The sequence below is a fragment of the Gymnodraco acuticeps genome, unplaced genomic scaffold (genome assembly GCF_902827175.1).
Source record: "Gymnodraco acuticeps unplaced genomic scaffold, fGymAcu1.1, whole genome shotgun sequence".
Lineage (NCBI taxonomy): Eukaryota > Metazoa > Chordata > Actinopteri > Perciformes > Bathydraconidae > Gymnodraco > Gymnodraco acuticeps.
In genome coordinates this window covers 1,548,198-1,574,659 of record NW_022992216.1, presented here as the reverse complement: position 1 = coordinate 1,574,659, position 26,462 = coordinate 1,548,198, and the positions used below count along the sequence as shown (strand labels likewise).

The window sequence follows — 26,462 nt, the reverse complement described above, 5'->3', positions numbered from 1 at the left end:
CGTCTAAAAAGGTCATGTGACAAGACGTCCCAGTAGGCTTTATAAAACTCTACGGAGAGGCCATCGATACCAGGAGCCCGCCGTCCCTGCATGCCTTGCAGGGCGGTCTGCAGCTCCTGGATCGTTAACGGCCCTTCGAGCTGTGAGTTGGTCTCCTCGGAGACCCTGAGGTAGTTCGTTGCAGAACCCCTCGGACAGAGTTTCCCCCTCCTCATACTCTCGCTTGTGTATAGGGTGGAATAAAAGCTCACAGCTCGCCTCCTGATCTGGCTTGGCTCTGTTATTTCCTGCCCTGTGTCTGACAGCAGTGAGTGGATCACTCGCCTCTGCCCATTATTTTTCTCCAGGCCGAAGAAGAAGCTAGTGGGAGCATCCATCTCATTAGTGTTGAGGAACCGGGACCTGACTAGTGCACCCTGAACTTTAACGTCCAGCAGGTTGGCTAAAGCCATTTTTTTCTCTTTGAGGATTTGAATATATCCTCGATCTCCCTGTGGTCTCACTTATTGTTTCTAGTTCCACTATATCACTCTCCAGGTCTTTATAGATCTAATAATGTCTTGTGTGACATTGAGGGTGTGCTGTTGGCAGAGCAATCTTATCTCAGTCTTACCATGGTCCCACCACTGCCTAAAACTGCTAAAATCTCCCTTCCTCTGCCTAAAAAACACTCCAGAAATAAATAAGGGCCTCTTTAAAATGTTTATCAAATGTTAAAACCGAGTTAAAATGCCAATATGCACTTCTGGGTAAAACATTTCTAATAAAAACATTACATAAAAGCAAAGAGTGATCCGTAAAACCAGCAGGTGATATGCTGCACATTTTAAAAGTATTAAAATGATGCTTGAAACAATAAAAACGATCTAGTCTAGCTGATGAGATTCTATTCTCTCTGATGTGGGACCAGGTGTACTGCCTGTTGTCTGCGTGCATCCTCCTCCATACATCCACCAGGCCGTGGGAGTGGACCAGCTGCCTCAGAGCATGCTGGGATGCTGGATGCGGCTCTGCATGGTTGCGATCTAAAGATGCATTTTCTGTACAATTAAAATCCCCACCCAAGAATAAAAAATCCTCCGTGGCACAACCGTTTAAAACATCATTAACTTTGAGTAAAAACAGCTTCCTCTGTACCGTTTGTTGGAGCATACACATTTATAAAAACAGCTGTAAAAAGGTCAAACCGTGCTTTTATTAAAAGCAACCTCCCATTGATAAAGTGCTCGACCTCCAGTGAGACAGGATTAAAAGACTTGGAGAGGAGGAAGCCCCCCCCCCCCCCCCCACTGAGAGAGGTGTTGTGGCTTTAAAATGACTTCCCCCTCCCACTCCTTTCTCCAGTCCGTCTCATTAAAAACGTCGCTGTGCGTCTCTTGTAAAAAGAGGACATCGATATGTTTTATTTTGCAGTCTGAAATATTAAAGCCCTCTTTCTTTCCTCTCTGGCTCCATTTACATTTAAACTTCCCACTCTAAAAGTATCCATTTCAAGTGAGATGTTAAAAGCAAAAATAAAAACAAATAAATTAAACACAGACATTGAGGTTTTTAAAATCAACGCTGCCCATTTGTTTCCTTACTTTAGTAACAATTCTTTGTAGTCTGTATATTTCCAGCTCATCCAGGACAGACTGCTCTTTGCGGTTCATGTGGAATCTTGCTGAGGCACAAAAAACGGACAAATCTGGGAAATATTCTTCTATTATAACGTTATGTTGGTTTTTTGTCTGCACCAGGTAATTTTTTATCATTTCAGCCGAGTACATTTTTTTTTGTTGGCTACTGCTAAAAAAACCTGGCGCTGTCAGACACACAATCATCCCAACTCTCATCCGCCTGTTCTTGCTCTCTTTCTTCCTTTCCCTCACTCACTACTTTACTGTTTTTTTGCAACGGTTGATACATCCTTTTTATTTCTCTTGCGTTTAGTAGCAGTCTTTTTTTTATTTATCATTTCTGTTGCGACCTCTTCTTCCTCCATATCAGCAACCTCCATCTGCTCGCCCCATGTTTTCTTCTCCTCTCTTGTATTGTCCAAATGTGTTTCCCATATCTATATCCTCCTCTTGTGTTTTACTGACTTCACCTGTCCCTACATTTCCTTTTACCAAATCACCTTGTGGTTCATTGATTATTCCAGGTTTTTTTCCACCATTTGTATTTGTTTTTTTCTCTTTTTTTTCTCCCATCCCCCTTTTCTTCTGCTTCACACAAAACCACCACCTCATTTTCCTGGACATAATCACCCACACCCTGTGCAACACCACCGCACCGCAAGTCGGGCACAGCAGCAGAACCGCGCTGTACAGCGCGCCCTCGCCCGCTCCGCGTCCGAGACGGCACATCGCGCGCCACCGCCGACTGCTCACGACTGCCACCCTGCTGCCTCCATTACAACCGGCGCACCGGCCGCCGGCGCGACAGTCCGCCTCGGCGCAGCCACGGGCGGCCTCAGCGCAACAGACAAGCCCGGCACAGCCGGGGGTCCCGGCGTGGCCTGCGGGTGGCCCCCGGCGCAGCGGGTGGACGACCCAGCCTGCGGGTCATCCGGACCAGGCGGAGCCGGATCCCTTGCCTCGGACAGGCATTCATGGTGTGCCCCTCCTCCCCGTAACCAAAACACTTCATAACTGATGATGTTGCAAAAATCACATAGTCATAATCATCTACTTTAACGTAAAAACGGAGGTTAAGCTCCGCATTCCGATTGTTCAGTATCATATACACTTGTCTGCGGTGAGGACACTACGTGTTTCAGTAACTGAGACTTACATCCAGACAGCATCTTTTTTACGGGAGAAACAAGTTTCCCGTGTCTGGACAGTTCTCTACTGAGGAACTCATCAGTTATGAAGGGAGGGACATTAGACAGTACAACTTTGGTTGCGGGAAGCATCAGCGGCTGTACTTGTACAAACATTTCTCTCACCACGATGCCCGTCTCGATGACGCGGTTCACCTTCTCCACCTGATCCAGAAAGATCACCACCGCGCTGTTCATCCGCGTCAGGGACTTAATGCTGCCGTGCCCGACCTTCTCTCCCACAGCCAGCCCGACCTTCTCTCCCACAGCCAGCCCGATCTCCTCCACAGTGCATGGGAAGCCGGCTGATATTTTAATGCCGTGCTTCCTCGTGAGTTTGGCAAACTCTCCATTTACCATGGCGTCAGACGCCGGCCGGCGAGACAACCGGCAGGAGAAGCCCACAAAACACCCCAAAAACACCACCAAAAAGCCCGAAAAGTAAAGCAAATCAAACCACCACCGATAAACTATATTAAATGAACACCCCATTACACCAAAATAAACGGAAAATATAACGAAAAAGTCTCGCTCTTCTCTTTCTGTCGCACCTCAAAATCTCCCAGCATGCACAGAAGAAGAAGAAGAAGAAGAAGAAGAAGAAGAAGAAGAATTGGGAGGGATGAAACCCTCTTTAATGGTCACACATGCAGAGCACACAGTGAAATGTGTTCTCTGCTTTTAACCCATCCTAGTACCAGGAGTCTAGTACTAGGAGCAGTGGGCAGCTATTGTACAGCGCCCGGGGAGCAATGGGAGTGAGGGGGGAAGGGGGATGTCCGGTGCCTTGCTCAAGGGCACCACGGCAGGGCAGGAGGTGAACTGGGACCTCTCCAAGTAGAAGTCCACACTCCAAATGTAGGTCTGGTCGGGGACTTGAACCGGCGACCCTACGGCTCACAGTCCAAGCCCCTACTGACTGCCATAGATTTAGTCCCTAATTTTGCTCTCAAAACGGACCAGATTGATGCATTTAACTTCAACATTTAAAAAAAAATCTTCCCGGGGGAGCATGCCCCCGGACCCCCCTAGAGGAGGTGAGGTCCACCACCTGCCCACACCCCCTCTTAAATTGTCTCACCCACATTGAGGATGCTTCCTACGCCCATGTTTTATTCCATGTGTCAAGTCAGGCAAATTGGGTCCAAATGTTATTGCATCAATGATCTGTTAACATTAAAATCACTAAATATATGCTGTAACTATTTTGCTCTAGGCAACTCAAGGGCTCAGGTAATGTGATTACTATATGAATAATTGTCCAAAATAACATAAAATGCATAGGGTTTTTTGTTAAGTAACATACTTTCGTCGCCGGCCGGCCGATTCATGCCGCGCATTAAGTGGGCTTGTCTGTCAATTAATCCCGCGCCACTTTTTCCCCCTAGTCCGCCCCTGCACTACATACTGATATACACCTGGAAATGAGCAGAATATGTCCTCTTTAACACTTTGTTTATACATGTGTCCCTCTCTCTACCAGATGTTTTGGTGTGATGAACCCAACCAGTAAGCCCTACTCATTCAAGTGGCGGTGTGAAGACAAAGGTGGCAGTCCGTTCTGCTGCCTCACCCCGAGTGGTACCGTCTTGCCTGGGAAGAAAGTGGAAGTAAGTATGGCAACACGCACAGTGAAATAGCCTTAGGGCCTGTGTCACCATAGCGTGTTTCTTTGGATAAGAGGCACTGGGCAGAGCCTCCAGAGCCCTTTTTATATTGTTTCTATGTCAACGATATCTAAACAGTGTTTCCCTACTAGCACAACTAGCATTACCTTCTTGGATTTTACTTTCTGTTTGTGCTATTATATATTGTTACCGATTGAAACATTATTTTTATGAACCAGCTTGTCAACGCTCTGACAGCAACAATCATTGACAGCAACATCCAGGGATCCTCTGGCCAATCTTTAAAAGAAATAGGATTGTTGGTCTTTGTTTTTGTCCAATATATCTTAGTTCCAGCGTTGTTGAAAGGGGGAGACAGAGCGGATGACATTGCTTAATAATTCAGCTGGTGGGAGTAGAACCCATGCACTTGGCAGCGACAACTGCTTCCACATACAGTATATGGGCCACAGATCTAACCGGCTTTATGGTGGCCCCTTTCAGTCTTTGCTATGAGAGTTTCCGTCTGTAAAAAATTGCCAAACACAGGCTTCTCCTCAAAGTCGTACTTAAACGTCACCAGTGGTTTTCTGAAAAAGGAATATCTTTACAAACTACAAACGCTCCGAGCGGCTGCTTAAAATCATTGATGCACTCAGAAAAAAATATGCTTAGGTGCAGCGCTTTTTCTCGATGGGAGCCACATTAAAAACAATGGCAAAAAGACGCTAGTGTTTACTAGTTGCTTCCTCCAACTACCATCTAATTAACCTTGGCCTATCCTTCATATTGGTACACATCAGTCATTCTTAATCTCTCCCCTCATCTTACATTTTCTATCCCCATCTAATTATCGTTTCAGTGTTCCTGTCTCACTTTATCAAAACAGAAGTCTAATCCTTTCTCATTTCTTCCATTTAATCTAATACCATTTTAATTGTTCCTCATCAATTGCCAGGTCTACTCATCTGATCCAATCTGTTCTAGTTGTTCATCACTCTGTGCTTCCTTCCTTCCTTCACTCTGCTTAATTCCTCTCAACATTTTGTCTTTCTTCTATATATTTATTTGTGAATTGTTTGCTATATGTAATCCTCTGATGTGTGTGTGCAGGTGTGTTTTCAATATGTAGCTGAGCAGATGGAGGCGGTGGAGTCATTCTGGAGTTTTGTGATTGAGACTCTGTCCCTGTGTGTCCCCTTCCTGTGTGTGGGCACCACTAAAGAACCACTCGTCTATCTCCACAGACCTCACCTCGACTTTGGAGAACTGCTTGTTGGTATGTGACATACACAGACACAGCCTCATGCATGCATTTATACAGTGACATCACAACAAGTCACACCACATATTAAAGTTCATGGAGTCATTTCCTAAGTACTTCTGTAACACGGTTAAAGGACATGCATTTTGGTGAATAAGTGCCTACATATTGTGTGTAATACGCATACAAACGCTGTATGTTTTCCATACGCTCAAGCATAATTATGGCAGTATGTTTAATAATATTTGTATATAGGTTATCATTAATATTTCATATTTACTTTGTCTCTAATATTAGTTGTTTATTTTGTAGTGTTCTAATTGTTCATTATTTGTTATGTTATATTTCCTCAGTTAATTGTTTATCTTTTCGTCCATTTTGTTTTGTTTTGTTAAGTTAACTTTTTTTATTTTAACTTTTTTTATTTTGCATTATATTTCTAACAAAGCTGTTATGTTGTAAATGAAAATGTAAGAAACATGAACGCTTATTTCCATTATAAAATCTCACCCCCTACTGCGTGTGAAAATGTGTCCCTGAAACCAACATTTTTGTAACCCTCAGTTGGCCCAAATTTAATTAAAACCATCCATAAAGCAGGTGAAATTGAATTGTTGCCAAATTACTCACTGTGTGTGTGTGTGTGTGTGTGTGGTGTGTGTGTGGTGTGTGTGTGTGTGTGGTGTGTGTGTGTGTGTGTGTGTGTGTGTGTGTGTGTGGGTGTGTGTGTGTGTGTGTGGTGTGTGTGTGTGTGTGTGTGTGTGTGTGTGTGTGTGTGTGTGTGTGTGTGTGTGTGCTCACAGGTCACAATGTGGAACTGACAGTGGGTCTGGTGAACGGAGAGGATGAGCTCTTCCACTTCTCTGCCCTGCAGTCGTCTCTCCTCTGTGAGGATCAGCAGTCCAGACTCAGTGTGCAGCCCATGAGGGGCACCGTGCCACCCAAACACAGGTACATTACACTATAACATGCTTAGAATACAATGAAATTCTATATATTCATAAAAAAATAATGAATATACAAATATATATACAAAAATAAATAGTTGTGTCATTTGATTAAAAAAATGTAATAGTATAAATCACAATAATACTCTGTGATTAATCATAATTAATCACTAGTTTTTAATACTTTTTATATTTTTTTGTATTTATATATCTTTTCATTTTTGGGTTTAAAAATGTGTATTCATCACTCACTTGTGCATGATGTGATAAGAATTTCAAATATTATAGCTTTGTGAGGAGGTCACATGTTGATTCACTACTAATTGAATGTGTGTTAACTGTTGTGACCTCTGTGGTTGCAGGTTGCCACTGTCAGTGTCCTTCACGCCATGCCGGGAGGGCCACGTGAGCTTCAGATTGGCTCTGAAGGTGAAGAGGAAGTCAGAGCCGCTCACACTCACAGTGAAGGCGGATTGTTTCATCATGAGCACTTCTGTTCAAGTGGTGCAGCCCGAAGGAGGACTCAGAGAGATCATCCCTAACCAAGAAGACACTCTGGACTTTGGAAAGGTCAGCAGACTTGTACACATCACAAGAGCGATCACATGTTTGAAGTTGACATATCAAGCAACTTCCTGTTTGTACGCTATTTGTCCTGTAGGTGGGGATTTCAGAGCAGTCCACCTTTAACTTCCTGGTATCCAATCTGGCAAGATTGAACCTGGACGTGAGCTTTGACCTTACAGGTCCCAGTGAGCTGTTGCAACATTTGCAAGTAAAGCCTCAACATGATGCTATAGAGGTTGGGAAGCAGCTGCAGTCTTCACTATTCTTTTGTCCGCGCAGCATTTGTAACCTCAGAGACGTCAGACTGAGTATCAGGGTGAGATGTTGATCCCCTGTCTTGTTTCTGTTTTTTACAGGGGTAGCATTATAATTATGCTCTGGGAAAATAATTAATAATCTGATCATAATCTGAAAACAATCAATGCTACTCTTTCCACTTGATGTTAGATGTGCTGTGAACATCTTAATGAGGGGACACTAGAGGGGCAATATTAAGTTATGTATATATAACACATGCATCTGCTTGGAGGTTTCATATTTATTTATATATTATTACAATATCCCAACTTTTTTTTCATGTTACTTGCACACTTGTGTCCCTTGCACCACTATTTGTATTTTTAAAAAAAAAATGTTTTAAGAATATTGTATTTTGCCTTGTATGAGGACTTTAAGATTGTCACTATAGCTATCGTGCATATGAAAATATGCCTTTCAATCTTTGTATCTTGAATCATCCCCTCCAACTTTAAAACAAAATGTACTGGCAAATGATGAGATTATACATGTATTGACTTTACTAGACTTGTAAGACAACAACTAACCCATAACATTATATAAATGATATGTAAAAGAGAGAAACTTTTGCTGAAATTATTTTCTATCTTGTTTCACCTCTACAGGTAAAGCATGGGCCAACGTTTACATTTTGCATCGAAGGCCGGTCTGTAGCACCGAGCCTTGAATTCTCCTTCACTAAGATCGACTTTGGCAAGTGCTTCCTGTACAGTGAGGGCCTGGTGCCGGCCTCACAAACGCTAGTGATCAGCAACAAAGGGGGAAAGGACATTAGGTAAAATATCTAACTGTTTTTCTACATGTCTGGTAAAGGTGTTAACTGCATAAAGGAATGTTCACAACCGAGTCTAATTTCCAAACCTGTGCTCTGCCTCCCTCTCCTCAGTGTCCAGTGTGTGTTCAGAAACACCTCTTACCTAGAGACGGACTTCCAAACAGCTGTTTTGTCCCCTGGTGCTGTGATAGAGGCACCAATCAACTTCTATCCTCGTGAGGCGTGCCGTTACCAAGAAACAATCACCTTCATCTTAAACAGCTGCATCGCCAAACACGTGGACGTACTGGCGCAAGGCGTGGAGAGGAAGGTGTGAAAGAAAGAAATGTGAATCATTTACAAATATATAAAGGTTAACGCCATGTTAACTGAGCAAGTGATTTTTTAAGACTTTAGTTAACATTTTGCTGTAGTGACATGTCAATCAATCAATCAATCAATCAATCAATCAATCAATGTTTATTTATATAGCCCAATATCACAAATGTTACATTTGTCTCAGTGGACTTCACAGTTTGTACAGAATATCAGTATGAGAATACGACACCCTCTGTCCTTAGACCCTCACATCGTACAAGGAAAAACTTCCGGAGAAAACCCACAGTTTAAAGGGAAAAATGAGAGAAACCTCAGGGAGAGCAACAGAGGAGGGATCCCTCTCCCAGGACGGACAGACAATAGATGCCGTGTGTAAATCGAAGAGATAATACATTTTACAGCGTAGGTAGACCAAATGTTTGGAAATGCATGTGTCTGTAATAAGAAGATGAATCCACGAGGATGTCAACAGTCCTGTGGAAGCCATCAGGGAAGTAGTATGATGAGAGTCAGGCAGGACCGCAGAGACAGGTTCAGCCACGACTCGAAGTCCAGGACTCAGATCCAGAACTCAGGATAGAGAATCCAGGACACAGGACCACAGCAACAGGATCAGCCACGACTCAGGATCAGCCAGGGCTCAGGATCCAGGACTCAGGACTCAAATCCAGAACTTAGGATAGAGGATCCAGGACACACGACCACAGCAACAGGATCAGCCAGGGCTCAGGATCAGCCAGGGCTCAGGATCAGCCAGGGCTCAGGATCAACCACGGCTCAGGATCAACCACGGCTCAGGATCAACCACGGCTCAGGATCCCGGTGTAGATAGACACCAAAAAGACATTTGGGGGAAGCTGGGTTATTCGGAACATGAGAGTACACAGGTACAGACAGACAGAAGGAAGAAGTAAGGTGTCCCCGACAGTCTAAGCCTATAGCAGCAAAACTATCGTGTCTACGTACATGCACTCCCTTAGGATAGGGTGAGGGAAAAGGGTAGCAAGTAAGAAGAAAGGAACATGACGACATGTCTTGTCGTGTACTGTATATATCTAATTAGATCTCACCAAAAGCCCTCTGAGGAAGGGACTAGAAAACGGATAATCTCTCAACTTGGCTTCAGCCATTGCAGCTGACACTTATTGATTTACCCAATATGTGAATATGTCCCACTAGTATTACAATCCACATTATCCTTACACAAAATACAGTCTGATGGCTGTTTGAATGTAAGTTAGCGCACTTACAAATCTGTGAGCTAACTATTATAATACTATACTAGAACCATAATACTTTATTCACCCCGGGGATTTGTTTCCCTTTTTCTGACAGTTGCTCTATTTAAGAATGAAATAAATAAAAGATAAATACAAAATAACTCAAATGAAAATATTTGTTTAAACATCAGAAAAAATATTATGATTGTGCAATAAAAACATACAATTAAATAAATATATTTATATGAAGATATAATGTAAAGTAACATGTGAAATAAAAGATGAAATAAACATATTTAAATAAACATAAGCAGTTAAACTAAAATGCCAAATAAAAGATTACAAAAATACGCTACAGAATATGTATACAGTTATTAAAAGTAAAGATTTGCATTTTGCACACCATCAATGGTAATTCACTAAAAGGCAGATAAAACGTGACAATATCATTCATTAAAACATTTGTTATCCTGTGTATGTATCATTCATCCCTAGCTGGAGGTGGAGCCCCCCAGGCAGAGGAAAGTGAAGCTGGGGTCTCTGATGTTGGGTCAGAAAGTGAAGAAACAAGTAGTGCTGGTCAACCGGAGCCTGTTAGACATTTCCTTCACTCTGATGCTTAACACAAACACACCACTGGACCTAAGGGTATGAAACACTTACAGCACAGATGCACACACACAGATAAAGTGTTTATAGAGTATTACAGAATCAACACTTGTCACTTCCCTCTCCTCTCCTCCAGGACCTGTCCTTCAGTCCAGCAGGAGAGCAGAGCCTGAAGGCCAGCGTTGGTTCATGTAACGTTGAGATCCAGTTCTCTCCTCGTCAGCACATACCTCCCTTCTCTGCTGAGCTGCAGGCGGAGGTAGCAGGCCTGCTGCTCCCCCTGCTGACCATCCAAGGCTGCTGCCAGGTAGGCTGTCAAACACATATGACATCATTTTACAAAGCTGGTGAAAGTGATGCTCTTCCTTGACGTAATTATGTGCACTAACAAGACCATCATTATATTTTTACTTTATGGTTACTCCTTTGACGTTCGTCCTTTAAAGGAAACATAGCGAGTATCATGGCGAAACTTCAAAGTACTTGTTATGAAGAACTTGCTATCCTTAGAACATTCTGTCCTCATTTAATTCATGATTTCTAATTATTTATTGGCAGCTGTATATGAACAATTGTTTTCTTCTTTTGCCTATGATTTTTTTCATGTATGTCTTTGTTTTTAATTTAATTGTTGTCTTCTCATTAATTTGTTTTTTTGTATCACTTTGTGTTCATTGTTTGTTGTGTGTTTGATTATCTACATTTACATGTTTCCTTTTGTTATTGTTTGTTGTTCTATATTACTTGAGGGGATGTTTAAACCTGTGGCTCCTCACCTGACACATTTCTTATTATATCTGGATTTCATGCAGTCTAATGTTTGTTTGCAAATACATAAAACAAAACTATATTCATATTATCTTCACACACATTTGGCAGAAAACTGTATGTACATTGAGAAGAATGACACTAAGTTTATCTTTACAGAAACGTAATTATACAATTATTCGAAGGTCTTTTGAATATGTTTATGCATGAATTAGGCTAGACTCAGGTTAACCACTGGTTCTGATTTGACCTGTCAGGTAGTGGAGGTCCAGTTGGACCAGGACCACCTGGCCTTCGGAGCTGTTGTGCAGCGCTGCCAGGCCAAGAAGAGGATTCACATGATGAACACTGGGGACATTGGTGCCAAGTAAGATTAGATATATATATCAACTCGTTAGTTTAGTTGTTTAGAGGTTTAGATTGTTGTGTGCTGTTTTGAAAAAGATTAAGAAGACTGATGTATCCTCATTCTTATCTTTAACGGTATAATAACATCAGTTTTGTAGTAGTTCACTTTAGTTAACGTATTGGTTTTACATCTTATTATTTCATTTTGTTTCATCTTGTTACCAGGTTCCAGTGGAAAACAGAGACTTTTCCTCCAGAGTTGTCCATCTCACCAGCTAAAGGCTACATCTGTCCAGGCATGGAGGTTCCTTTCTCAGTGACCTTTGCCCCAGTGGAAGTGAATAATGATATAAGACATGAGAACCTGTGCTGCTGGGTGGAGGGGTCCTCCTCACCCGTCAGATTCACTGTAGCCGGCTCCTGCATCGTAGCCTCCACCAGCAAAGAGGTTTGTTGGCTGCACTTTTATACCGATTAATTACGAAGCTAAAAACACATTTACATTATGATCATGGCATGTACTCATTTAGGGGAGATAACACTCAATATAATAATAATCTTTATTAGTATAGCACCTTTCATACAACAAGTGCAGTCCAAAGTGCTTCACATAGATATTTCACAGAAAATGTATATCACACCGAATACAGATACCAGTAAAAAGCATAAAAACAAACAAAAGATTGCATAGAGTAGACATATATAAAAATACAATTAGATTAAAGGTAAAACAATGAAATTGTGCATTAAAAGGAGAATAGTACAAATTCAACACACAGTCATTGTGCATTGAGAAAGTGCAGCTGAGTGCTTCCTAAAAGGCTAAATTATACAAATGTGTTTTGAGTTTTTGTTTAACTCAAACCGAGCTGGCTTCCCTGATGTCTACAGGTATTTGGTTCCACAGCTTTGGGGCATAGTTAATGAAAGCTGCGTCACCAAACTTCTTTTACCGCTGTTTTTTGGAATTTGTAAAAAAAAGCAGCAGAGGATCGCAGAGTTCCTGATGGTTTGTAGCCTACAAGGGAGTTAACAATGTAACTTGGACCTTCCCCTCTAAAGGCTTTATATGTCAGGAGGAGGACCTTAAAATCAATCCTAAAAGAAACAGGAAGCCAGTGCAGAGCGGCTAGAACTGGAGTAATGTGTTCTCTCCTCTTCATTCTGGTTAATAACCGAGCTGCTGAGTTTTCAACACTTACTATATGTATTTTATTTTATTTGACAATTGATAGAAAATAAACAATGGCTTGTATGCTTTACAAAGCATTTACAGAGCATATGCAAACTGTTACATTTCTCATCTCAACCAACACGTTTCCCTATAAAACACTACCAGTTAAAGTAACTAAAATCTTACATAAGGGGTTGAAATAATATCACATTACTGTTACTTTTTTCCACTAACTGTTTTGTGAAAAAGTTTCTATTAAGTACAAATACATATTCTTCATTTATCAGACATAATTATAACCACATCTGATTGATGTAGCACATATTACAGTGCAATTTATCTGAGAGGTTTTCACATTTAAGATTTGTAGGGTTCTTTAGTAGGTAGAAAAGTGCCTTCCTCAATGAAGCTTCCCATTGAGGGGATATGAAAGATGCTGATTCGACTCCTCTTTTGGAAAAGAGAGTCGTGTCATTCTTAAATGTCACTGAACATTTGGAAACACTTTAAATTGGTTTCAATTAGCTGACAAGTCACTAATACCTGTGAATAAGTGGTGAAGAAGTGTGTTCTATTGTTTTTAGAGTAAGTTGACTCATATTGTAGTACTTTTAGTTTTAGCATTCAGTAACTGGTATTACCTCTAATTGAACTGCCTTTGTTTTGCCTATTGCATACATCTCCTACTTCTGACTGCTTGTCTCCAGGTGCTCCACTTTGTCTGCCTAGTGCGCGGCTCTCACACCCACACCCTGCCCGTGGCCAACCCCACAAACCAGCAGTGCAGCGTCAGACCTGTCATAGAGGGCCAACAGTGGAGTGCTGCCCCCATGCTGATCCTTAGACCCCACCAAAGCAAGACCTACCAGATCACCTACCGACCTCTGTCTATGACTGCTGATGGGAAGAAGCACCAGGTAGGCTAACATTCAAACTAGTGGTTTCAATCGATTAAAAAATGTAATCGCGTTAACAACATAATGACCTGTTTTATGCACACTCGGTGAAGCTATGGTGTAAGCAATAAAGTGTGACACCCATCTTGTTATTTCCTCAGGGATCTGTCTTCTTCTCCTTCCCTGATGGGACGGGTCTGCTGTACTCCCTGCAAGGAACTGCTGAACCTCCCAAGGCAGAGGACTCCATTGTACACGAGCTGCCAGCCAAGACTCACCACACAGAGGTGCTCCCTGTGCACAACTGGCTCTCCAAGCAACAGAGGTAAAATCACACACAGATGGTTTGTTGCACACAACCATCTGAGAAGCTGTCATTGGAAACTATTTTTAAAAAGGGCCTCGCATTCAAAAATACTTGGCATGTGATTTGATGAACCATCCGTCTGTGATGTCTATGTCTAAGTGCTAACTGCAATCAATCAGATCAACGGTGAAACTGACTTTAGGAGCTCCACACTGGACACTCATTGGTCCGGTCACTGGTTGTTCTTTATTGACACAGTGCAATGTAGCCTCTGCATTTAACCCATCCTAGTATTACGACGAGTCCGCACTCCATACATGGTTCGATTGGGACCCAAGCCAAGTCTCCACAAAATGAACTATATGACAGTATAGAATCTCATGTGATCTTGTGATAATGCAGGATGAATCCCGTTGCCTTGCAGTAGAAATGTTACCCCCTCAATTTTGCAAAACCTCTTGCTACTTATCAAAAAAGATAACCTAAATGCAATGCTATGAACTGTAATGGGGGGGAAATACACAAAGCCTGTTGGGTGTGTACAATAAAGTCATGAGTGTTTCTGTGTCGCAGACTGAAAACCCAACTAGACCATGGCCGTTAACAAAACTAAAAATGCTTTGGCTTAATTGAAGCAAATGCAGTAGCAGTGGTTAGGCTTACAGGAAGCTAATGGTAAATGGACTGTACTTATATAGCGCTTTATCCAGTCTTTACGACCCCTCAAAGCGCTTTACATACTACATGTCATTCACCCATATTCATACAGAGCAGTATCACTTGCTCTAGGACCTAACATTCACACAGAGCAGTATCACTTGCTCTAGGACCTAACATTCACACAGAGCAGTATCACTTGCTCTAGGAGCTAACATTCACACCCATTCATACAGAGCAGTACCACTTGCTCTAGGACCTAACATTCACACACATTCACCATGCCATCGGGAGCAAGTTAGGGTTAAGTATCTTGCCCAAGGATACATCGACATGTTGACTGCACGGGCTGGGATCGAACCCACAACCTTCTGGTTGAAAGACGACTGCACTCCCTCGCAGCCACAGTCGCAGTAATTTATTTAAAGGATTATTTATCTTTGAATTTGTATCTTCATGGTTAAATGAAATGATTGTAAGTAGCTTTGGATAAAAGCCTCAACTAAATGCAATGTTCCCTGGCTTCAGGTTCCGTGTGCTGATAGAGACCCTGAAACCTGACAAGCCAGATGCTACAGTGTCCCTCAAGGGTCAAAAAGACATTGTCGTCCCTGCTCTGGCCACTCGGGACTACTCGTTGTCTTTCTTTACATACAAAGAGGGGCAGTACAACACCAAGGTTTGTCCACACGCACATTTCTATCACCAGATCAGAAAACATTTTGAGCCTTGTCCTCACATCACCCTTTTCCATCTCTTATCAGGTGACGTTTCATGATGAGGTGTCCGGTGAGTACTTGTTCTATCTCGTGACCTTTAAGGCCACACCTCCAGGAGTCCTGTCCACCATGGAGCTGGTGACCACTGTGCGTCAGACGGCCTCAGCCACTGTGCAGGTGGAGAATCCTCTGACCACAGTCACCTGCCTCACTACGGAGTGTAAATGCCCTGACATCAGTGCCCCGGCTCAGCACACTGTGCCAGGACAGTCCAAGGTGGGTACTGACTGCTTCTACCTGCCTCACACTAATTGACTGGATTTAAATGAAAATGTAAATTAAAAGCTACTTCGCACACTTTTGTAATGTATATAGTATCCTATATTCATGTTTTTGTTGTTGATTAGTCCATAGATTGGTCCATTATATTGGAGTATTCAAATGTATTTTTTGTTTACCATTGTTTGTATATATTAACGGTTTGTTTAATTAATTGATATTAATTAATTTAATTGTTTTTTTAATTACATTTGTATTACATTATATTAGATTTGTAGCTAATCTGTTAACATTCTGCTGTGATAAAGAAAAACAAAATTAGATTTAAAAAAATCTATTTGATTCTGAACTATTTCAGTGCTGAAAAGGCAGCTTTGTGCTAAAACAAAAGCTTAATTGATGCTTAATTTATTTTGTATTTATTAGCTTATATTACAGGCACAGTGCACATCAATACACATTGATGTGAATACGACAGACTTAGCCAAGAAGCTTTTTTTCATCTGTAGACCCGAGAACGACTTTTCAAAGTCACCCTAAAAAACTCATTTGTTTTAAAACATTTAAAAAATGAAAAACATGCAACACAGAGGCTCCAAATACGGGACATGCTAATAAAAACAAAAATCATACATTGCTACACAGCAACAAGATAGCAACAAGTTACAGCAGTAGAGACAGAAGACAGTATAGTGCTATTTAACCATATCTTTAAATTAGTTCAAATCAAACTGTATGTAGCTTTTTCTATAATGGCAGTTGGGATGGACTTCCAATTTAGTGCAGCTTTAGCAGAGACTGCTGATTGACTTAAATACATTTTTGTGAGGGACGATGCAATCCCCTCTTGCGACACCTCTTGTTAACCTATAAGCAGTTGTTCTTATGATACTCTGCATGTGCGTGTGCTCTCTACAGGGCTCTGTGAGCTTTGAGTATCTGCCCCTGCGTGTAGGCGAGTCTACAGCGCGCCTCACTCTCCACAGCAGCGATCTGGGCTCCTTCCACTACGACCTGCTGCTCAGAGCTCTGCCTCCACCTCCAGAGAAGACCGTCCACTTCAGCACCTGTCTAGGCAGTAGCCAGGCCGTTCTTGTGAAGTTCATTAACTACTCACGCTTCAAACCCGAGTACTCATGCAAGGTGAGAAAATATCCAGCTTGTCCTTATGACTTGGAGAAGTACCGTAGGTGCACATTATGTTCTTATGATGTTCTGTCTGTTCTCGCCATTTCTTTCTTGTTTTGCTCTTAATAGAAATGGACCCTGGATAGTGTCTTTCAAAGGGATCACTTCACCAATTGTTCACATACACATCGAGAGGACTACTACTCAGGCTCTGACAACAGTTTTATAACTTGTTGAATTCATTCATTTTAACAGTGATTAGCTGAAATCTGAGTTTGCCTGATGCAAAGTTGAGTTGGAGCAAGATTGGCACAACTTTTTAAAGATGAATAAAATAGACGTACATATAAAGAGTAAAATATATATATCTTTAGAGCATCTCTATTGGATACCTATATACACATACATGTATACACAAATACATGAGTATGCACTTTAACAGACCAACCTCCTACTAACAAAATGTGAACATAGGATACTTTTTACAATATACGAGTATGCAAAGTAATTGCAGTTTTTAAATTAAATGAACATGAAATGCAAGAAGGTACATTAGGAGAACAATATATACAAATGAATGAATTGGTATTGTAAAAACATGGTTGAGCATAGATTTATAAAAATAACGTGTAATTAAGAAATCATCATTGATTAATTTGCTGTCATATGATCCCTTTCTTGTTATCTCCTGCAGGCCGATTGCCCGGACTTCACAGTGGACAAGGTGAGACCCCAGGTGGGGTCCGAGTCAGGCATGGAGGTTTGTTTTGAACCTCATCAGCTGGGGCAAGTGACCGGCCAGCTCACCCTGTCCTCAGGAATCGGGGGAGAATACATCTTTCCGCTGCACGGGATCAGTCTCCCTCCCAAAGCCCAGGGTCCCTTCAGCATCAGGGCCGGTCGCAGCGTTACCATCCCCTTCAAGAATGTGTTCCTGCACACCAGCGATTTCTCTTTTCAGGTAAAGAAGGGATGAGCTCAGGGCCAGGGCATTGGTGTCACTGACAATGAAAGTGCTTCAGAAACAGAAATACTTCATTTATCCCGGGTGAAATTGGGTTTCATGAGAGAAGTTCCAATAAAATAAAAATATAAGAATGTGCATAACCAAGATAAAAATGTATGCACATAAGAATGTAAAGTAAAAATGTCCAACAAAAGAAAAAAGAAAATATAAATATAGATATAGAAAATAAGTGCATTCATGGCGTTCCAATATGCTGTATTGTGCGAGAGAAGTGGTAAAAGAGGTGTGTGGCGCAGTGGACTAGTGTGTTGGTGTTCGGATCAGGGGAGCACAGGTTCAAACCCCACTGCAGTCAGCATGTCGTTGTGTCCCTGCGACACTTCACCCCAAATTGCTCCTGTGGGGATTGCCCACAGTATTGAGTATGTAAGTCGCTTTGGATAAAAGCGTCTAACAAGTGACGTGTCATGTAAAAAAAGTACTCAGACTTTTTGCCTTTTTGTTTTACTTTGTTTTTGTTGTAAAAGTTGCAATACTAAATGTAAACATGCTCTGTTATAAGGTGAACTCCTGAATTCAAAATATTACTTAGGTATTAGGTAAGTATTGGCATTCAAATAAAGCTGTCAGATAAATGTAGTGGAGTAAAAGTATAAAGTAGCATAAAAGGAAAATGCTTAAGTCAAGTTCAAGTAAAACAAATTGCGTACTTATGGACATTACTTCAGTATAAGTAGTTTGTTACATTCCATCACCTTCAGTAAGCCAAATCATTTGTTGACATCAATGAAAATGATTTTCAGTTCTGGGTGCAATGCTACACAGCATGAAGCAAATACTTTAAATGTAGCCTGGAACAGTTACAGTTAAGAGGGTGTCTCAGTCGGGCAAGCTTCATTTGTTTAGCACTTTTCATATACAGGGTGCAGCTCAAAGTGCTATAACAAGACGACACACAACAACATGTACAAATGCAGCATATGTACAGGATATATAGTATTATCAAAGGATAAAAACAAGGAGGTAAAATAGGCATGATAATACAAAACAATAAAAAAGTTAACAACAGATCACACAACCAGCTTAGTAAAAGTAAGAAAGACATAAGACAACATAAATAAATACAAAAAGAACAATAATGAGACGAATAAAAAAAATGTAAATACAATTTAAAGGGAGATGTCTCTAATTAAGTCTAAACTTAATAAAAAATGTGTTGCTAATGGAGCCTTATTTCCCATGTTCCTAGGTGGACAACCCCTGTTTTACTGTCAAAGACATAGACACCGTCCCCTCCAAAAAGACCCAAAACATCGTGGTGTCTTTTGAGTCCCCTGCAGCAGGCTTTCCGGGACCGTGGTTTGGCAATCTGACCGTCTCCAGCCAGCGCTCTGAGGCCCACAGGAAACCTTGTTCTTGGATCTTTTACCTGAAGGGCTACCGGCCTGAGTCCTCTTAGAGAGATATGTACACACACACTTACTGTACGCATATGCATTTGGCTGTGCAGACACACACTGATGCCAAAGGAAAGGCACAGGAAACATTTTAGGCATTAGCTGTTACTTGGTTTTCATGATGCTTCAGTTAAATGTGTTTACAAGTTATTTATACGTTGCCCTAACATTAATGTCAATGTTAAAAAAAAATGGCTGTGTATGTTAATGTCATTATTATATTTGCTCATTATCTAAATACAACTTGCAGTAACAAAAAACGTCCACACGAGGGCAGTCATGTCAAGTAGGTTTTCACATATGAGCGCTTCAGTGATTGGGGAAGATATGTAAAAAAAATGTGTTCCTTTTTGTCATCTTTACATCCTGCATGTTAAAGTGTCAATCTTTCACCTTCAGTTATATTCTCCATAGCACTCTGTTTGCTGTTAAGACACACAGTGCATTGCAGGCAAGACCATGCTACTCATCTGAAAGGGCAGAGCTAGAGGAGACGCTCATTACCAAAGGTTAGATTTGTCACATCACACACATTTAAACCTCTAACGAGGAGCTTTACTGACAGTTCAAGAGACACACCTCTTACACCAAAAGGAAAGTCCTCTGATCCTCCCATCAGGACAAAGTGAGCCACACTTCCTGCTGTGACTGTTAAACGGAAGAGGGGAAATACAGCATTTGCTTTGTTCATATTTGGGGGAAAAAGCACAACGTTTTTTGCATATCCTTCTGCCTTCTTTTGGAGACTCGATTCCAGATGTTGATGTTACTATTCATGACACACAATTTTGAAATTGGAAAATCCACTATCAAATCGTATTTTCTTTCATTTTTAAAAGGACAAAGAGTTTAATCACTCATAGGCTAACAATGTATCCTATAGGAACATGCAGGTTTGGGAAGTAACACAATACATTGAATCTGATTGCTTATCTGATACAAAAGAAACGTAACTGTATTCCCTTTTATGCTTTGTAGGCTTTTCACTTTGTTAATGGGTGTTGTGCATGTAAATGGTCTGCAAGGCTAAAATCCCAGTTCTCTCCAGAGGGAATAACATTCGTGTTTCTATTGGCTAGAGCTCCAACCCATTGTACGTGATAAGCTAAGGAGCAGGACATCACTAAGCGGTTGACCAATCACAACAGAGCCGGCCAGCTAACCAATCAGAGCAGACTGGGCTCTGGTTTCAGACAGAGGGTGAAAAGAGGTGCTGCAGCACAGGCAGTATGAAAAAAATAAAGAGCTTTTTGAACATTAAAGCATGGAGACATGTCACAGTAGAAGCACAACAAACTAATGAACCTGAAAATGAGCATTATAGCACATGATTTGTTAAAAAATAGTTTATTTTATTTCAATTATTTAACTACGACAGCATGTGTATGATATCCTATAATATAATCTGGAACTCAGGTCATGCCTGTATTTTACTGTGGTTTTGAAAGGAAGCCTACTGTTTCAAATGTTAAAAAGAGCATATTGTGTTAAAATGAGGACACAGGGAACACATTTTTGATACAAAATACCTTGGTTTCTTTTTTTACAAGGTTGGATTATTGTATTGTCCTAGGAAATACACCCTTAAGTAAAATACATCTTTAATAAATATTTTCTTTGTATTTCTGTTGCATTGCATTTGATTTTGAGGTCATTCAAACGTAATCAGGTTATATTACTTTTAAACTGTCATGCTATACTGATTTCTTTTCTTTTTTTATCAATTGTGACTTAATACAATTTGCACCCTCCAAACCCAGAATATGACATAGCTTAGTCTTACTACAGCACAATGAAGCAAAGCAAAACACACACAACAATGGCGTAAACTTTTTAAATCTTACGATTATCACTCGAATATATTAAGGATGTTCCTTTAGATAGCCGATATTGGGGGTCTGGTGGGTGTGCTTTGGGGTGGGTGCTGTGATGTAATAGGGGATGTGGGGGGTGGGGGCTTCTCTCTCCCCCATAGAGCGCAGCATGAGCGCTCCGCAGCAAAAGGATGTGTGAGCAGGCAGCGCGCTACTGTAGGGACGGAGTCCACAAACTGCTCAACAAAGAACAAGCCAAACTTCGAGCCGAGAGCCAGGAAAGCCGCGAGCAGCCGAACCCCGTAGCCGGTCAGGACAGCGAGTCCGCCACGGCAGCACAGTCCGGAAACAGCGGAGCCCAGCCCGGTGGAATCGACGGGCTCGTCCGCTGGATCGTAACCAAAATGAGTGACAACAAGAACATCTCCAGCCGGGAGTTCGCTTCCAGCAAGGAGGATGTGGCCGTGGCTCAGGAGCAGTTCTTCGCCCCGGAACCGCGGAGAGGCATCTCCGTTATTTTGGATGTGAGTATGGGGAGCCGAGAGGCAGTGGTCAGCCGGACAGGGTGGGCGGGTGGGAGGCTGTGGGATGAAAGCATCCAGTGAGCAGTGCGTACGGAGCGGTGCAGTGCGCACTTACGCACAGAAACGAGCTTTAAAAATACCGTTAATGTTTATAGTGTGAGTTCAGCAGGTGATTTGCCTCGTTAATGAACTCGATTGCACGGCACTTGTCCTTCGGGAATCAAGCCTTGATCTCCCGATGACGGACATTGACCGATCAATGTTGAACACTCTTTCCTCTTGGTGCCCCGTCAAAAAGTGTACTGTAAATGTGTTTGTCCACCAATACTCCCATATTTGTGGCTTTATCTGTGCACTTTTTCTCCACATCATTACACAAGTCATCATAAAATGAACTCAGTGCAGTACAGCGTTGCTTTTAATGATGGACAGTTCAAAGAAAGTCCGACGCGCACACATTCGGCACACCCAGAGTGAAAGCAGCATCAGTAAACCGGATTCCCTGTTAGGCTGCTTCAGGCAAGTTCATCACAACACTTTCAATATTAATGAAAATGCCTCAGTACCAAAAAATGTATTGATCAAGTTGTTACAGAATTCTGATGTAATATATCATTTTATGCAGAGCCCAGGGGCATAAACCCGTAACAAGATGCAGCATTATCTGTACAGGAAGTGGCAATTACGCATCAATTAATTCAATTTAGGTCAGCTCATCAACACTGTTGGGGTTATTTTTCATCACTTAATATTTCCCCTGGAGACCAGCTGCTTTTAATACTTTAATGGCGTTGAAAATAAAAAAGAGATCAGGTTCTGCAAACCTTGACCACGACCCAAATAAAGAAGGGTTACATGGGATTGGAAAGCAATTATGATCAAGACCAGAGGGCAAATGTACCCTAGTACCCTAGTAAACAGATACGTTTTGTTTCACAGTCTGGGTGTGTAGAGGGGTTGAAGGGGGGGGGGGTATTCTCGTCTGCTCCTGATACTCCCTCCCTGAACGGGAAGCAGTCCTCTCCTGCAGCACAGCAGGGGTCAGGATCCAGAAATGGTTCTGTGACCTGTTTCTAATACGTGGCCCAGAAGCAGCTGGTCGGTCGACAGATGGTGTATTTCTGGGTTGAAAATGTTTAGAAAATGTAGAATATCTACGCGCATGCTCAACATTTTCATCACTTCAGGCACAGTTATCGGAATCAGATTTATTGGCACATACAAGGAATTTGCTATAATATATAATGGTGCATACATAAACACAGTAAGAGGGATATAGGTTGTAAAGGAGCTAATATAGAATTATTAAAATATATATTTTGGAAAAAAACTATTACAACCTTGATGAGAAGACATGTTTAAAAGACGTGTAAATAGGCAAAACAAATGAGAAAATATGCAGAATGTGACCTATTTTAAAGTGTTTGATCCAAATGTGTTGGAATAGATTGTATAGGGATATTTGGCTTTATCACACAGTTCTTATGTTAACATCCCACTTAGTTCTATTTTTGTGTTTGTATTTAATGGGATTGTTTCAGTTTGTGTTGTATTTTACGTGATTTCCCAGCATGACAGTTATCTGCGCGCCATGCCTTCTGACATCAGCAGTGAACTCTTTATGGCATTTTTTTTCTCTCCACCTAACTTTCTGCGATAGCTAAAGCTTTGAAATGTTAATCGATTTTGCCATGTTTTCGACATTATTGACCCCAGCATTATTATCATGGTGAACAAGTCAACACCAAAGGGATTTAGTGATCTCGCAGATGCGTTTGTGTACCCGCAGGTTCGGCTCATTAGGACTTCCTGCTTACTTGTTTCTCATCCTTTGCTGTTTTCTCGTCTTCTCCTTCATCTTAATCTTATATTCTGTTAACTCCTTTCATCCTTTGGTCCTCTCCCCTCCCTCCTTCTCTGCTTTCCTCCATAACCTTCCCACTCTTCCTCCTCTCCTCTCTCCCCAGCAAGGCAAGAACACATCCATTCTTAATAAGGTTAAGAGATGGAACAGTCTCCCTCCCTCTGTGTCTGCTGTACAGTTTCTATTCCGTTCAATCTTTTTCTGTTTATCTCTTCTGGCTGTCTTTCTTTTTCTTCTCACGATGTGTTTCTCGAAACTCTCTGGCGAACGAACACACACACACCCTACACACACACACAACACACACACACAAACACACACACACACACACCACACACACACACACCACACACACACACACCACAACACACACACACACACCACACACACACACACACCACACACACACACACACACACACACACACACACACACCACACACACACACCACACACACACACACTGCCTTCTAACGCAAACATGTTCCCTCCTCTCAAAGCCTGCCTGTCCTCCAGCAGCTTCCGAGTTGGCAGATTTTCTTGAATTGCGGCCGCAGGAGAGAGAGAACAATGCAGAAGAGCTTGTCATTTTAAACGTTCTGCGTCGCAGGAGTTAATGATTTTCACCTTTGGCCTTTCCAGATGCCTGCAGTCACCTGCCTGAGTGAACCAATACTTTTACAGGCAATAAACTACTAGAGTAAAGGGAAGCGACAATTGTTGAACTGTGCATTGCTAATTAAATCAAAGTGAGTTCTTTCGATGTTACCTTAATTGTAAGTCAATCTTTTTTTCATTATGAAATCTAGGTAATCAAACTAATAATTTATTTAATTATCTAATATGTAAACTGTTTACTTGATGAATAATATTATAAACACAAATGTGCCCTGAAACACATGCTAAGAAGAACGTCTTCATATCTGACAACCAATGTGCTGAATCAAAAAACATTCACCACTTGATGAAAAATGCTTAACATTGACTAAAAGCGCTGCATGAAGAAACGCTGTGTAAAATAAGAACCCGCTGCAAGAAGCTTCAAAACACCATTCATTCATTTAAACAAGTAAAGCCATTGTTATGGTCCATTTTTACAGTATATGAACGTTTCATAGGTTTTTCAATGATGTTCTTCAGTCGAACCTATGTACACGCCACATCCTGTCAGGGTAAAGTTAATGTTTAAATAAATACCCTGAACAAAATGGGGCCACCTGCAGTAAGTTGGAAACATTTCTAATAAAGTTGTCATTTTTGTTCTTTCACAAGAATAATTAAAGCTACAATGGCCCCAGGTTGTTTTCCAGAAAAACAAGTTCCAAAGGAAAACACCCACTTCAACGTGTTCCGATTTTTTAAAAGTAATTTTGTGAAAATACGGCTATAAACCACTCTGCTTACATTGGTTAGCTCACAACAACATGATGATGCTTGAAATGAAAAGTAAGAATACACACAGAGTAAGAGCAGAGCGTCTCACTCTCTTTCTTCCTGTCTTTTCATTTAATCTTAAGCTTCCCCCTCACGTGTCTTCCACCCTCTACTCTGTCATTGTTGCGGTCTCCTGGCAGTTGTCAGTAGGAACAGTTTACATCACACTCTGATGAAAGGAGCAGACCTGCCACTTTCAATCCCATAGGGAAAGAGGACTTTCACAGAAAGCTATAAATAAGCCCCAGAACCTTGTATGTTCGCTGCATAGAACGTTGTTACACTGCAAGCAATCGTCAATCAGTTGAAGATCAGCGACTTTGTGTGTGTTCATAAACATTGTGAGCTTTTTATCCCCTGCTCTTTCAGTCTTTGGCTTTGTATTATCACACTCCATTGCACGTTATCTACAGATAGATACACTTTGTGGGCTTTATTATCATGTGGACTGCCCCAAGTTAACAAATTGAATGGAAGACGGAACATCTCCTTTGCAGTAATTCACCCACTGGGGTCTTTTTTGCGGGGGATAATTGTCGTTCGGTTTATACTAAAAAAAAACATTACGTGTGTTAACCATCTGTCACTTCAGCTGAAATGTGACTTAATGTCATGTTCTGCTCCACTGAACAGATCAATTTACAGGGCACATTTATGGGGAAAAAGGACAATGCATCAGCTTCACTCTACAAATACCAGCATGTTCGATTGCTGCTAATGGCATCTGAAGGGGCTTTTTATTCTTACATCTCTTGTATAACTTCAAGCCAAAGCCTTACACTGATGTTTAGTTTAATGTCTTTTTCTGGAGAAAAATATAAAAGATTTCCTCACCAAAAGACTAAGGGAATAGTTTGGTTTCATGAAGAAAGGATATACTTGCACCCAAACTTTTTCATGTGTTGCTTAGTAAAACATATTGATTGATTGATTTTAAAGGATGGAAAAAAAGAACTGAATATGCTTCTGTCCTTAACAATTGAAGAAAAAACGATTCGGATGGTTTCACTATTTCTACCTCAAAAGTAAGTATCTGGCATTTTTATGCAAGAAAAGAAAATCATGCATAGACTACATATCCAATCTGGCTCTGAGAAGATTTTGAGGAAGTGTAAGTGGAGAAGAGCATCTGGACATTTTGCCCAGGCCTGACTCCGATAAAGGAGTACAATTAATAGATGGATGAATCACACAGGGCCTGAGAGACCAAGGTTCAAGCCCTAAGGACAAATATAGCTTTTGAAAATCTGGAATAGAGTTTAATTGAACAAGTTTTTAAAAGTTTTGCTGTTTATAAATGTCAACTTTGTGCATTCTTTGCTATTAAGATGGGAAGCGTCATTGTTCTGAACCTTTGAAATCCTTACATCAATTTGATTTCCAACAAAGTTATCAACTAGACCCAGATGGAGGAAATGACAAGAAGTTGCATGTCTTCATGAGGATGTGAATAGCATGCTTACCCTGATCCCAAGTTCCATATTGTAATGGTCAGCACTCTGGACTCTAAATCCATTGATCCAACAACCTACTGTAGATCCGTGATCACGCAAAAGAAGTATGGTTGATAGGTTTGTAAAGCCATGAAACTTCTCAGATTTCATCTTAAAACCAAAGACCCATCTTTCGGATGTACATTGTGTTCTGAATGTCAGGCATGGCCAAAGCTTTGTTGATATATGTCAGCCTTCAAGATGGCTTCCTTACCCCAGATGTC

The 26,462-nt window shown here is 41.3% G+C and overlaps 2 protein-coding genes across 3 annotated transcripts in view; both read left to right on the top strand.

Moving 5' to 3' along the window:
* Positions 1 to 20,732, top strand: part of hydin (HYDIN axonemal central pair apparatus protein) — a 183,537-nt gene extending 162,805 nt beyond the window's left edge. Inside the window, 18 exon segments of the mRNA XM_034205940.1 lie at positions 4,290 to 4,416; positions 5,527 to 5,692; positions 6,481 to 6,628; positions 6,987 to 7,194; positions 7,286 to 7,507; positions 8,094 to 8,263; positions 8,375 to 8,573; positions 10,297 to 10,449; positions 10,547 to 10,717; positions 11,436 to 11,545; positions 11,752 to 11,974; positions 13,408 to 13,617; positions 13,758 to 13,921; positions 15,089 to 15,239; positions 15,325 to 15,555; positions 16,477 to 16,701; positions 17,381 to 17,647; positions 18,903 to 20,732. Coding sequence (XP_034061831.1) covers positions 4,290 to 4,416; positions 5,527 to 5,692; positions 6,481 to 6,628; positions 6,987 to 7,194; positions 7,286 to 7,507; positions 8,094 to 8,263; positions 8,375 to 8,573; positions 10,297 to 10,449; positions 10,547 to 10,717; positions 11,436 to 11,545; positions 11,752 to 11,974; positions 13,408 to 13,617; positions 13,758 to 13,921; positions 15,089 to 15,239; positions 15,325 to 15,555; positions 16,477 to 16,701; positions 17,381 to 17,647; positions 18,903 to 19,112 — 3,355 coding nt within the window. The 3' untranslated portion in view covers positions 19,113 to 20,732.
* Positions 20,733 to 21,069: 337 nt separating this feature from the next.
* The window catches only part of necab2 (N-terminal EF-hand calcium binding protein 2), a 196,551-nt gene continuing 191,158 nt past the window's right edge, over positions 21,070 to 26,462 (top strand). For both annotated transcript variants that reach the window (XM_034205911.1, XM_034205910.1), the window contains exon 1: positions 21,070 to 21,448. In XM_034205911.1, coding sequence (XP_034061802.1) covers positions 21,116 to 21,448 — 333 coding nt within the window. In that variant the 5' untranslated portion in view covers positions 21,070 to 21,115. The remainder of the gene's footprint in view (positions 21,449 to 26,462) is intronic.